The sequence below is a fragment of the Aotus nancymaae genome, unplaced genomic scaffold (genome assembly GCF_030222135.1).
Source record: "Aotus nancymaae isolate 86718 unplaced genomic scaffold, 86718_ANA_hifiasm-v0.15.2.pri h1tg000040l, whole genome shotgun sequence".
Classification (NCBI taxonomy): domain Eukaryota; kingdom Metazoa; phylum Chordata; class Mammalia; order Primates; family Aotidae; genus Aotus; species Aotus nancymaae.
Window position 1 is genome coordinate 62,088,507 of NW_026988454.1, and position 12,691 is coordinate 62,101,197.

General features: G+C 40.7%; 1 protein-coding gene across 1 annotated transcript in view; it reads left to right on the forward strand.

Annotated features, from left to right (window-relative positions):
* Positions 1-7,061: 7,061 nt before the first annotated feature.
* The window catches only part of BVES (blood vessel epicardial substance), a 45,758-nt gene continuing 40,128 nt past the window's right edge, over positions 7,062-12,691 (forward strand). The window contains exons 1-2 of the mRNA XM_021670513.2: positions 7,062-7,090; positions 10,518-10,754. Coding sequence (XP_021526188.2) covers positions 10,529-10,754 — 226 coding nt within the window. The 5' untranslated portion in view covers positions 7,062-7,090; positions 10,518-10,528. The remainder of the gene's footprint in view (positions 7,091-10,517; positions 10,755-12,691) is intronic.

Genomic DNA, 12,691 nt, shown 5'->3' on the forward strand with positions numbered 1-12,691 from the left:
AAGTATAATTGTATGTTTGCAGATGACATGATCTTATATATAAAAACCCTGTACACGCCACCAAAAAATTTAGAATAAGCACATTCAGTAAAATTAAAGACTATAATATCAACATGCAAAAATCAGCTGCATTTTCATATATGAATAACAAGCTATCTGAAATGAAGTCAACCCCATTGACAGCAGCATCAAAACAATAAAACACTTAGCAATTAATTTAGCCAAGAATGTGAAAGACCTATATACTAAAACTATAAAACATTGATGAAAGAAATTGAAGAAGACAGAAATAAATAAAAATACATCTTATGTTCATGGTTTGGAAGAATTAATATTGTTAAAATGTCTGTACTACCCAGAGTAATCTATAAACTCAATACATTTTCTATCAAATTCCAATGGTGTTTTTCACAGAAATAGAAAAAAATCCTAAAATTTGCATGGAAATACAAAAGGCCCCAAATAGGCCAGGCACCATGGCTCATGCCTATAATGGCATTTGGGGAGGCCGAGGTGGATGGATCACCTGAAGTCAGGAGTTCGAGACCAGCCAGGCCAACATGGTGAAACCCCATCTCTACTAAAAATAAAAAACTTAACTAGGCATGGTGGTGGGCATCTGCAATCCCAGCTACTTGAGAGGCTAGGGCAGGATAATTGCTTGAACCTAGGAGGCAGAGGATACAGTAAGCCAAGATTGCACCATTGCACTCCAGCCTAGCAGACACAGTGAGACTCCATCTCAAAAAAAAAAAAAAAAAAGGTCAGGCACGGTAGCTCATGCCTGTAATCCCAGCACTTTGGGAGGCCAAGGCTGGTGAATCACCTGAATTCAGGAGTTCGAGACCAGCCTGACTGACATGGAGAAACCCCATCTCTACTAAAAATACAAAATTAGCTGGGCATGGCAGTGCATGCCTGTAGTTTGAGCTACTTGGGAGGCTGAGTCAGGAGAATCACTTGAATCCGGAAGGCAGAGGTTGTGGTGAGCCGAGATCATGCCATTGCACTCCAGCCTGGGCAACAAAAGTGAAACTCCATCTCAAAAAAAAACCCAAAAAACGACCCAAAGGGCCTAAGCAATCTTTTTTTTTTTTTTTTTTTTTTTTTGAGATGGGAGTCTCTCTCTGTCACCAGGCTAGAGTGCAGGGGCACAATCTTAGCTCCTGGGTCCAAGCAATTCTCCTGCTTCAGCCTCCCAAGTAGCTGGCACTACAGGCGTGCACCACCATGTCCAGCTAATTTTTGTATTTTTAGTGGAGACAGGGTTTCACCATGTTGGCCAGGAAAGTTTCAATCTCTTGGCCTTGTGATCTGCCAGCCTTGGCCTCCCAAAGTGCTGGGGTTACAGGTATAAGCCACTGCACCCAGCCTAAAGCAATTTTGAGAAAAAAGAACAAGGCTGGGAGCATCACATTTTCTGATTTCAAGCTATATTACAAAGCTGCAGTAATCAGAATGGTATGGTACCAGCATAAAATCACACATATAGATCAATGTAACAGAATAGCCCAGAAATGAGTCCATGTGTATATGATCAAGTAATTTTTGATGAGAGCACCAAAAATATTCAATGGAGAAAAGATAGTATCTTTAATAAATTGTTTTCGGAAGACTGATCATTGGACCCTTATCTTATACCGCTCACAAAAATTAACTCCAAATAGATTAAAGACTTAAATGTAATACCTGAAACTATAAAACTACTAGAAGAAAATGTAAAGAAAGTATTCTTGACATTGTTCTTCCTGAAGTCAGGAACAAGACAAGAGTGCTACTTCTATTTAAGACAGTACTGAAAGTCCTAGCTGGGGCAGAAAAAGAAATATTTTTGGAAATGGCACCAAAGCCATTTTTTGGAAATTGCATCAAAAGCAAAAACAAACAAGTGGGATTCCATCAAACTTAAAAGCTTCTGCAAAGCAAAGGAAACAATCAACAAAATGAAAAGGCAATTTATGGAATGGGAGGAAATATTTGCAAACCATGTCTCTGATAAGGGGTTAATATCCAAAATATGTAAGAAATTCATATAACTCAACAGCAATAAATAAATAAATAATAGGTAAAGGACCTCAATAAATAAGTAAATAAATAACAGCAATAAATAAATAAATAATAGGTAAAGGACCTCAATAGATATTTTTCCAAAGACGTACAAATGGCTAACAGGTACATGAAAAGGTCTTCACTGCTATCGTTAGGGAAATGCAAATCAAAACCACAATGAGATAATCACCTCACACCTGTTAGAATGGCTATTACCAAAAAGACAAGTGATCATAAGTATTGGCCAGAATATGAAGAAAAGGGAACCCCTGTGCACTGTTAGTGAGAATGTAAATTGGTATAGCCATATGGAAAACAGTAGGGAGGTCCCTCCAAAAATTAAAAATGTAATTACCATATGATCCAGCAATCCCACTTCTAGGTATATATTGAAGGAAATAAAATCAGAATCCCAAAGAGATGTCTGCTATCCCATGTTCATTGCAGCAGTATTAATAACAGCTAAGACATAGAAACAATGTAAGTGTCCACTGACAAAGGAATGGATAAAGAAAACTGGGGCATATGTACACAATGAAATATTATCCATCCATAAAAGAAGAAAATTCTGCCATTTGTAACAACATGGATAAAAATGGAAGGCTTACACTAAGTGAAATAAGTTAGAAAGAGACAGACAAATGTTGTCTCATCTCACTTATGCATGGAATCTAAAAAAGTTGAACTCATATAAACAGAGAATATAGTTACTGGGGGCTGAAGGGTGAGGAAATTGGGGAGAAGGTGGTCAAAGGGTACACACTTTCAGTTATAAGATGACTAAGCTCTGGGGATCTAATGTACAGAGTGGTGACTCTAGTTAACAATACTGTATTTTATAACTGAATTTGCTAAGAGAGTAGATCTTACATGTTTTCACTACACACATAAAAATGGTAATTATCTGAGGTGACGGATGTGTCAACTCATTTGACTGTGATAATCATTTCACAATATATAGATATATCACATTTAAAAAAGAAAAGGCATGGAGGAAACTTAAACGCATACTGCTTAGTGAAAGAAGCCAATTTGAAAGGCGATATATCACATATTGCCAACAACAGGATACTTTGAAAAGGCAAAATTATGAAGACAGCAAAAAGAGCAGTGGTTGCCAGGGGTGTGGGAGGAGGATAGACAGAGGAATGAAGAACTGGAGCACAGGAGATTGAAACTGTTCTGTATGATACTGTAATGGTGGATATATGACATTATACATTTGGCAAAACCTGCAGAATCTACAACATGAAGTGAACCCTAAACTATAGACCTTTGTTAATAATGATGGATTAATATGAGTTCTCCATTTGTGACACACACACCACAATAATGCAAGGTGTTAATAATGGGGGAAACTATCTGCTCAGTCATCTGTAAACTTACACTGCTCTTTAAAAAAGCCCATTAATTTTTTAAAAATCAAAAGAAATGTAAAAATAGTCAGTGATGTTGGTTGTCAAACTGGTCAGTGAAAAAGTTAATGCAACATTTAATGAGAGGAATGTAGGTTCTCAGAAACAATCTAATCCTGTTGTAACTAGAACTGTCTGCTATGAGACTGTATCAGAAGCAGTATAGTCTCCACGCACTTAGTAATAACAGTTGAAATAAAGTCTACACTGATGTATACCGTGGGCAGATTTATAGATAAGGAAGTTAATGCTACTTATTGTTATGTGAGTACCTGTTTTTTTGTTTTTTGTTTGAGACAGTCTGTTTGAGACAGTCTTACTCTGTTGCTGGAGTGCAGTGGTGTGATCTCAGCTCATTACAACCTCTGCCTCCTGGGTTCAACTGATTCCTGGGTCTCAGCCTCTGGAGTAGCTGGGATTACTGGCATGTGCCACCACACCAGGCTAATTTTTGTATTTTTAGTAGAAATGGGGTTTCACCATGTTGGCCAGGCTGGTCTCGAACTCCTGACCTCAGGTGATCCATCCACTTAGGCCTCCCAATATATGAATACTTTAAAACCAATGATCTTGTTTTATTTTCACAAAACTTATTCTTTCTGAACTTTAAGTCTCATTAAGATTTTATCCAACTGGTAAAAGTAGACTAGAATACCTATAAAAAAATGAAGATAAAAATAATTATGTCACTCCAACACTAGCCAGAGTTTTTACAGAGGAGACAGACTGCCCTGCATTTTATTATTTATGCTTCTTACCCTTTTCATTCTACACATCTGTGCAGGTCAGCTCCTTGCTTCATATTAACTTTCAAATAGTGCTCAGAAGCTTTCAATCTGACCTTTCCAAGGCCAGTAAAAGGAGACCAGGGAGCTTAAGGAATTCCCAAATCCTAGGTTCTGTGTCTAGAATTCTTGCTTTGAATTTTATAAAGCTACTATTCATACATCTGTGATAAGAAATTAAAATACAGCAAGATGCTCATTATAAATAATGGTTTTAATCCTAGATAGGTTACAGTGAGGGGATCAGGTTTTTTCAATCTTCACTTTCTATAGAACACAGACTGAAAGAAAACGTAGATGCTGTCAAAGGCTAAAACTTAAGTTTTATGATATCTAATTCCGTGTTCTTTTCATAAAAATGTGCAATCTTTATATGATCTAAATGCCTTACAGGTATCCTATCCTGAAGGTAAGGAGTGGGTGTGTCCTGTTATGGGTGACAATATATCCAAATCACTTATAACTGTACCTGACACGAAGTATACTCTAAGTGAGGGGTCAGTAAACGTCTGTAGAGCCAGAGAGTAAACATTTTAGGCTTTGTGGGCCATAAGATTTCTATTTAACTAATCAAATCTGCCTTGGCAGCATGAAAACAATCATAAAAATGGGCGTGACTGGGTTCCAATAAAATTTTATGGATACTGAATCTGAATTTTATATAATGTTCACATATCATGAAATAGTCTTCTGATTTTTTTCAACCATAAAAAAATGTAAAAATGGATGTACAAAAACAGGCCGTGGGCTGGGCCTCTGGGGCATAGTTTGCTTTACGTAACTAGTAGATATTATTATGATGTCTATAATATCTTTCTAGAAATTATTTTTAATGGCTGCTTCGAACAAGATTGTTTGGATGTTCTATAATTTACTTAGTCCCCCATGGTTAGAATTCAGGCTATTCCCCATATTCATTATTATGAGTCACCCTCCAGTGAACATCGGTGTAGTTAAGTCTTTATGCGCACTTAGTATTATAGCCACACCTTAAAATGCATTTAGCGGTAGCTATCAAAACGGCTGGCAGGGGCGTGGTGGCGCGTGCCTGTAATCTGAGCTACTCAGGAGGCTGAGGCAGGAGAATCGCTTGAACACAGGAGGAGGAGGTTGCAGTGAGCTGAGATCGCACCACTGCACTCCAGCCTGTGCAACAAGAGCGAAACTCCCTCTCAAAAAACAAAACAACAACAACAACAAAAAAAAAGGCTGACAGAGCATCTAGAAAGAAACAGACTAGAAGAAGTAACCTTGAAAAGTAATATTTTATGGTTATAGGAAAGTTCAGAGATATTAGAGAAGGAGCTTTATAAATACTATATATATATATATATATATATATATATATATATATATATATGCACACATACACACAAATATAAAACTTAGTCCCAAACACCATTTTAATATCTTTACATATAACTAACAATATTTGGTCCTCAAAACAATACTATGAGGTGCAGGTACCACCATCATCATCACCCCCTTGTTCCAAAGAGGAAACTGAGGCACAGAAAGCCTAAGTAACTTCTCCAAGGTCGCACAGTAAACTGGTAGGAGAGGAAGGATTCAAACCCAGCTTGTGTGACATCAAGACCCATGCTCTTTCATGGCAGGCTGCACCACCTCTTCACCAGAGACTTGCCCAGTGTGCACCTCCAGGTACTCTTTATAACGTACCTTACAATTGTTGGTGGTCTTTTTTATACTTAGATCACATTTTGCATCCATGAATGACCTCATACTCTAATAATTGGTGCCAATTTTATCCCATAATGAGACATTTTTTGTTGGAAACTGGATACCCATCTAATCTTTCTCTTTTGTCCTACAAGACACCCCCGCCCCCACCAACGCCAATTCTTCATTAACTTTCCCTGTTTTCTTACTCAAAATAGTTGTCCAGTAATCAGTAAAGGTTGATTGGAACATACTCTCATATCTTACATTCAAACGTATGGTTCCCACATCTACATTCAGGTGATGCTTTGCCTACAGTGGAGGGCCCTGCACCGCCTGGAATTGCTAGTTTCGGGTTTAAGTACCCTTTTTTGGAAACAAAAACAGTGACACGTGTCAGAAGTCCCTCCCGCGCGGCCTCTTCTCCCTCCTCCACCTCCTCCGCAGCAGGAGGCCTGGCCCCCAGCGTCCTGCAGCCGGGTGGACCAAACGTTTCCACCTCGCCCGCCAGACTCGGACGTGAACTCGCGCGCTCTCCGGGCCATTCCCCGCTTGTGCTGAGTTATGGGCGAATCTCCCGAAAAGGAGATATGCGAGTGGGTCGTCCAACTCTTGAGGAGAAACGAGGATTCCCGTTCTCATTTCCTCTGATTTCTCTCCCTACCCAGGACCCCACTTCTCGAATACTCCCCGTGGGGAGGAACGACGAACGCCGCCGATCCCACGAAGCCACCCGCTTCCTACTCATGCCCAAACAAGGATAGACTCTTGTAGAGAGGGAACAAGAAAATAAATAAGCGGGCGTTTCAAACCGAGTCCTCGGGTGTGCAGACCGGTCGTGGAGCCACGGGAGCGGGGCGGGCAGTCCGGGACCAGCGCGGGGCTCCGCCCGCCGGGGGGCGCGGGGCGGCGGGCGCGTGCGCGGTGCAACCCCAGCCCTGGCCGCTGCCGCTCGCCGCCGCCGTCGCGATGCCTATTTTAGTCAAAGCGGCTGCGGGCGTGGGGACCTGGCCCGGGCTGCGGAACTTCCGGACTCGCCGAGGAGCGCGCGTCCGACGCCCGTCGAGCCGCTGAGCCCGTGTCCCCCGCGTCCCGCGCCCCGAAGCTGCCGCTCCGAACTTTGGTCGGTGCAGCCCAGGTTCCTCGCCGAGGACCAGCCAGGTAAGGATGGGACGCGCCGCTGCCGCCTTCTGTTCCCCCCGCGCCGGGCTGTGTGCGGCCTCACGCTCCCGTGGCTAAATCGGGAAGCGAAAGTTGGATCTCGGCCCCTCGGGGAGCAACTTTGCCGGCCCCGGCGGCGACTGCCTGTTCTCCGCGCCCGGGGACACCGCCCTCTGCCCCTCCTCGCTGGCCGCGCCCTCGGGGGACTGTCGGCCTTTGGAGGCCGCCCTTCTCCCCGGGTCTGGGCGCAGCAGCCATCGAGACCCTTAAGGATCGGCGGCTGCCGCTAGGTCAAGCAGCCCCAGCGTCCCCCGGCCCTCGGCCCCACCGAGTACCGACTCCCGCGCTCTGCGGCGGGGAAGCCCGTTGGTGAACTCGGCCTCTGCTCTCTCTGCCCGGCCCCCGGGGTTCCTCCTCGCCCCTTGTAGGGCCGCTGCTTCCCGCGCGGAGGCTGCGTGCAGCCGGGCGCACGCTATCGCCCACCCCGTCCCCTGTCCGAGTGTGGGGTGGGTCACGGGGCTCACTCCTCACCCCCGCAGCCCGAGAGCTCCTGGCCTAGGAGGACTATTGCCGCTGACCCTCCTCCTAAGGAGCGAGGTTAGAGGGCCTCCGGAGAGCGCAGATGGCTGGGGACCCGAGGTCTGAGCCACCCACTCGCAGCCTCCTTCCCCGAGCCTTTGGGAACGGGTTGTTGGCCAGATAAGTCCCAGAAACTGCCTGCTTTGAAGCATGAATAAGTGCGAAAAGACTCTAAGCAATGTAATGCCATTTGCCATTCGGAAGATGTGCGAAAATTCAGTTAGAATTAGAGAATGAATTAAGCCGATTAGCAAGACTTGCTCGTTGCAGTTATCTTTTTCCTTTTTTTAGTTTGGTCAAGGTTTAATGTAAGTTTCAACATTTAGCTATTTAGCCCTGCAATCACCTTTTTGAAAACCAATAAACAGAACTTTATTAGTATAGGTAATTTAAGGACTTCAACTTTGATGACCTGATGAGGGAAACATAATTTCTCTTGATTTAGTCAAAATTAATCTGAAAGTTGACCAATTTACCAGTCTAACCTTTCTCTTTCCACCTATTCTCTGTATAAGGATGGTTCAGTGTAAGCTGCTAAACGATTAAGTGGAAATCAAAATAAACTGATCTGATCAATATTTTCGACAATAGGTATCTGGCATTTCACAATAGACAATTATATAGATATATAGATACATCTGTATGCCTTTACGTATATCTATACAGATATATATCTCCAATAAGGTGTGGTGCTTCAAAACATGTTTAGGATGATCCTACCTTCTAAAAATTACTAATAATATTTCTGGTTCTTGGATCAGTAATTGTAGTTTTCCTGTCATTTTTCTTGGACCAGAAATTGGTAGTTTTCATGTCATTTTAAGAACTTCTAAAAACCTGATATTGAATTATAGTGGATTAGTAGGCAATGCAGGTGAAATTGGGTGGATTCGAGGGGGAATATGGATTGATTGATTATGTAAATATGTATTAGAACCATAGGCTATTAAAACTTTGAAGACTTTTAAAAACGATCTAGTCCAGCTGCCCCATTCCAAGGAAGAAACAGACCCGAGGAGCAGAAGCGACTTTCCCTGGCTTATGTGGCTCCCTGGTGGCTTGTGGTATAGAACCTGACAACCTCAGGAAGGCTAGGCACTCTCCTATCTTTATTACTGAGATCTAGGGGGACTGCACAGTCTAAAAGTGTTTGTCATGTTGAGATTCCTTCAGAGTGGGTTTCCTCTCTACTTCAGTGGCCTTCTCTACAGAGACTAAGCCTTGGAAGTACATGAATAAACATTGTTCCTGCCTCGTAGAGGACAAAGGGTAGTTAGGACAAACAGGACAATGGGAGTGTGGGTACATTCTACGGTGCTGTCGAAATGGTGGTTACTATTAACCTATGCAATGCTAGGGTAGGTGATGTTAGGTTATGAGTGATAGAGGACACTTCATATCGTTCTCTCTCCTGCAGAAGTTATGAGATTCATTCTCATTTGGTCCTGAAAAGCAAACTTTGTATAAATGGAGTTATTAAAATAATAATCTTCCCTCCATCCTGATAGGCTTATATATTTAATGATTTCAGACATTTGGAAAACAGGTGAATTTTTGTTTCTTTCCTTTTTGTAGCAAATCAATATCTAAGTCAACTATTACTATTATATTTATGAGCTATTTCAGAATTGTGTAAAAAGATCTTCAGTTGACTTGATCATTTCATTCACAATTTGTAAATTGGTGTGTTTGGGTTTTTTTTAAAATCATCTTTAAGGTATGGAATTCTTTCAGATTTGTCTGTTAACGTCCTTTCAAAGTACTCATTTTGTACCAATTAATTATTCTACTACCTAAAACCTTTAATATATTGAGAATAAGCAGTAGAAAAGTAAGATTAATTGCATGACCTTATTTTGAAAGAAATACATATTTCTAAATTTAAATGTATTTAGGGCTCCCATTTGGAATTTTCCTGAAACAGAATAATTTATATATCTGGTAAACCTTCATAGTGTTTGGCAAGGACCAAATTTGTGTAAATAATAATAGAGTTCTTTGTAAGGACCAGAGACTGAAGACAGGTTACATGGGAAGTGGTTCTATATAAGCATGTGTGAAATGTGTATTCTTTAAATGTACTTGCTATGGATTTTAATATGTATAAGTAAACTAGAAGTTTACTACTTTTTAATTTGTGATATGCTACCTACTAGAATTATTATGGGAAATAAAGTAGAGATTTAAATTAGACAATAAAAAAAGTTTCATGTTGTATCTCTTGTGTATATATAAATGTTTAATGTATATGGCTATATATTATTTGCATATATGATAATGTATTATGTGTGTTTGATACAGTGATTTAATGGTGGTATAAAAGTAGAGACTTCTAAATATCCTAAGCTTTCAAATAGATGTGAGAGTATTAATATTTTTTAAGTATTCAAATAATTAGTTTTCTAGTTATTTTTCCTGTGTTTGGATTCAGTCACCAGTGGGAATATGATGGAAGACTAGACTAAATAACTTTGTAATTACTGTGGTTTGTGAACATTGGTGATTGTCTTAAAGACTAATTAATTCCCTCACTCCTCCCTTCCCTACAAGTCTGTTTATGTATATTTGTGCCTATGAGGGAATAGTTGTACACTATGCTAAGTATTTTATATATTTTATTTCATTTAATCATAAGGCAAATGAGATATTATTATTATCCTTTAACAGGTAAGGAACTGAATACATTTAATATGTGACAGAGTTGGGATTTGAATCTGGATCTGTCTAATTCATAAGTACTAGAGAAGTCTATTTAATTCACAGAAATAATTTTGGTATAATACCTATGGGGGTAATAAGATATAGTTGCCATTTTTATGATTTTATTTTTGTTTACTTGTTTTCACAGGAATTTTCAAAATGAATTATACAGAGTCCAGCTCATTGATGGAATCAACTGTCATAGGTTTTACACCTGAGTTAGGAAGTATCATACCCGTGCCTTCCAATGAGACCACTTGTGAAAACTGGAGAGAGATACATCATCTGGTTTTTCATGTAGCAAATATTTGTTTTGCATTTGGGTTGGTTATTCCAACTACTCTTCACCTTCATATGATATTTCTTAGGGGAATGTTAACTCTAGGTAAGATACCTAACTGATATTTTATGTAACTTTTCTGTAACTGACATCAGATGGGCTTTGCACTGAGGGCTTCAAGGTATTCTTTGTCAGGTCCATAGCAAGCCAAAAAACCTAAGTCTTCATTACTGAATTAGCAGTATATCAGTTAGCTTAGAGCATAGACCTTCATATGCCATATCTCTCCCTTACTTACTTTGTTTATGTGTGCTTTCACATATTGTTTAGGTTTTCCAGATATCAGAAAATTCATTCATGTGTAAGAGTATGAACTTTACAGCTAAATTATGTGATTCGAAAACTGGTTCTACTACTTGCTAACTATGTAACTTGGGCAAGTGATTTAATCTTTCTACTGCCTCAGTTTCCTTATTTATCAGATAAGGGTAAAAATAATACCTTAGTTGTTGTGAATTAAATGTATGTCATATATATTTTTAACTTGGAATATTGCCTGCCCATAGTAAGTACTGTGTAGTTTTAACTGTTATTACTTGAAAAGATATTTGCTGTGGGCAGTAAAGAAACATTGGGAACAAAAACAATTACCTAGATACAGTAGTTCAAACAAAACTATTTTTTTTTGGTCTCTGTAACCCTGATGAAGCAAGTTAAATTGATTCACATCAGAATATTAAAACAATTGAATCTGTTACTTTAGCCAGTGATTCTTGACACATGACTCTCTATGTGATTATTTCCTTGATGACTCATTTATTCAGGTCATTTTTGAGTACCTGTGATGTGTCAGACAAAGACTGAGGAAGGCTGACTTCATCCTTGAGAAAGACACTCTAGTGGGGGCTGGCAGAGAAACAGATGGGCAATCCCAGTATGGCGTATCGGATGCTGGGATGCAGGTGTGCACTCATTATCCAGGGGGACATGGAAAAGGTGATTGGCTCAGTAGGAAGGCAGAGCAAGGTCCCCCTGAGGAGGTGACATGGGACCTGGATTTCGGAAGGTGAGCAGGATTTCTCTGAGTGAATGTGTGCGACATCCAAGCAAAGAGCACAGAAGAGGAAGAAATTGAGCTTATTGGGGTGAACGTAGACTAGCGCATTGTGCCTAAAAATATATTATAAATGGGCTGGGCACAGTGGCTCATACCTGTAATCCTAGCACTGTGGGAGGTTGAGGCAGACAGATCACCTAAGGTCAGGAGTTTGAGACCAGCCTGGCCAACATGTTGAAACCCTGCCTCTACTAAAAATACAGAAATTAGCCAGGCGTAGTGGCAGGCATCTGTAATCCCAGCTACTCGGGAGGCTGAGACAGGAGAATCGTTTGAACCCAGGAGGCAGAGGTTGCGGTGAGCCGAGATCTTGCCACTTCACTCCAGCCTAGCAACTCAGCGAGACTCCGCCTCAAAAAAAATAAGTGATAAATGTCAAGGAAGAAGAGGCTGGAAGGTTAGGAGAAGCTTGGGGACCTCTGTGGTGTGTGACCTATGGGTAAGGTGAGGATTGCAATAGGAGGAGCAGGGAGTTGAATGGAAAAAAAAAAAAAAACACTGTATCCTATAAAAAAACAAAAATTAATTATGAATTTTAAGACAGAGTTGTGGAGGTAGAGTGAACCAAAGATATTATCAAATCTAACACTTTATTCTGTAAATGTAGAAAGAGAAACCTAGGCCAGGTGTGGAGGCTAACACCTATAGTCCCAGCACTTTGAGAGGCTGAAGTGGGAGGATCTCTTGAAGCCAAGAGTTCAAACCCAGCCTGGGCAATGTAGTGAGACCCTATGTCTAAAAAAATTTTAAAGATTAGCTGGGCGTGGTGGCATGTACCTGTGGTCCTAGCTATTTGAGAGGCTAAGGTGGGGGGACAGCTTGAGCCTGGGATGTTGAGGCTGCACTACATCATGATTCTACTACTGCACTCCAGCCTGTGTGACAGAGCAAGACCCTGTCTCAAAAAAAAAAAAAAAAAATGAAA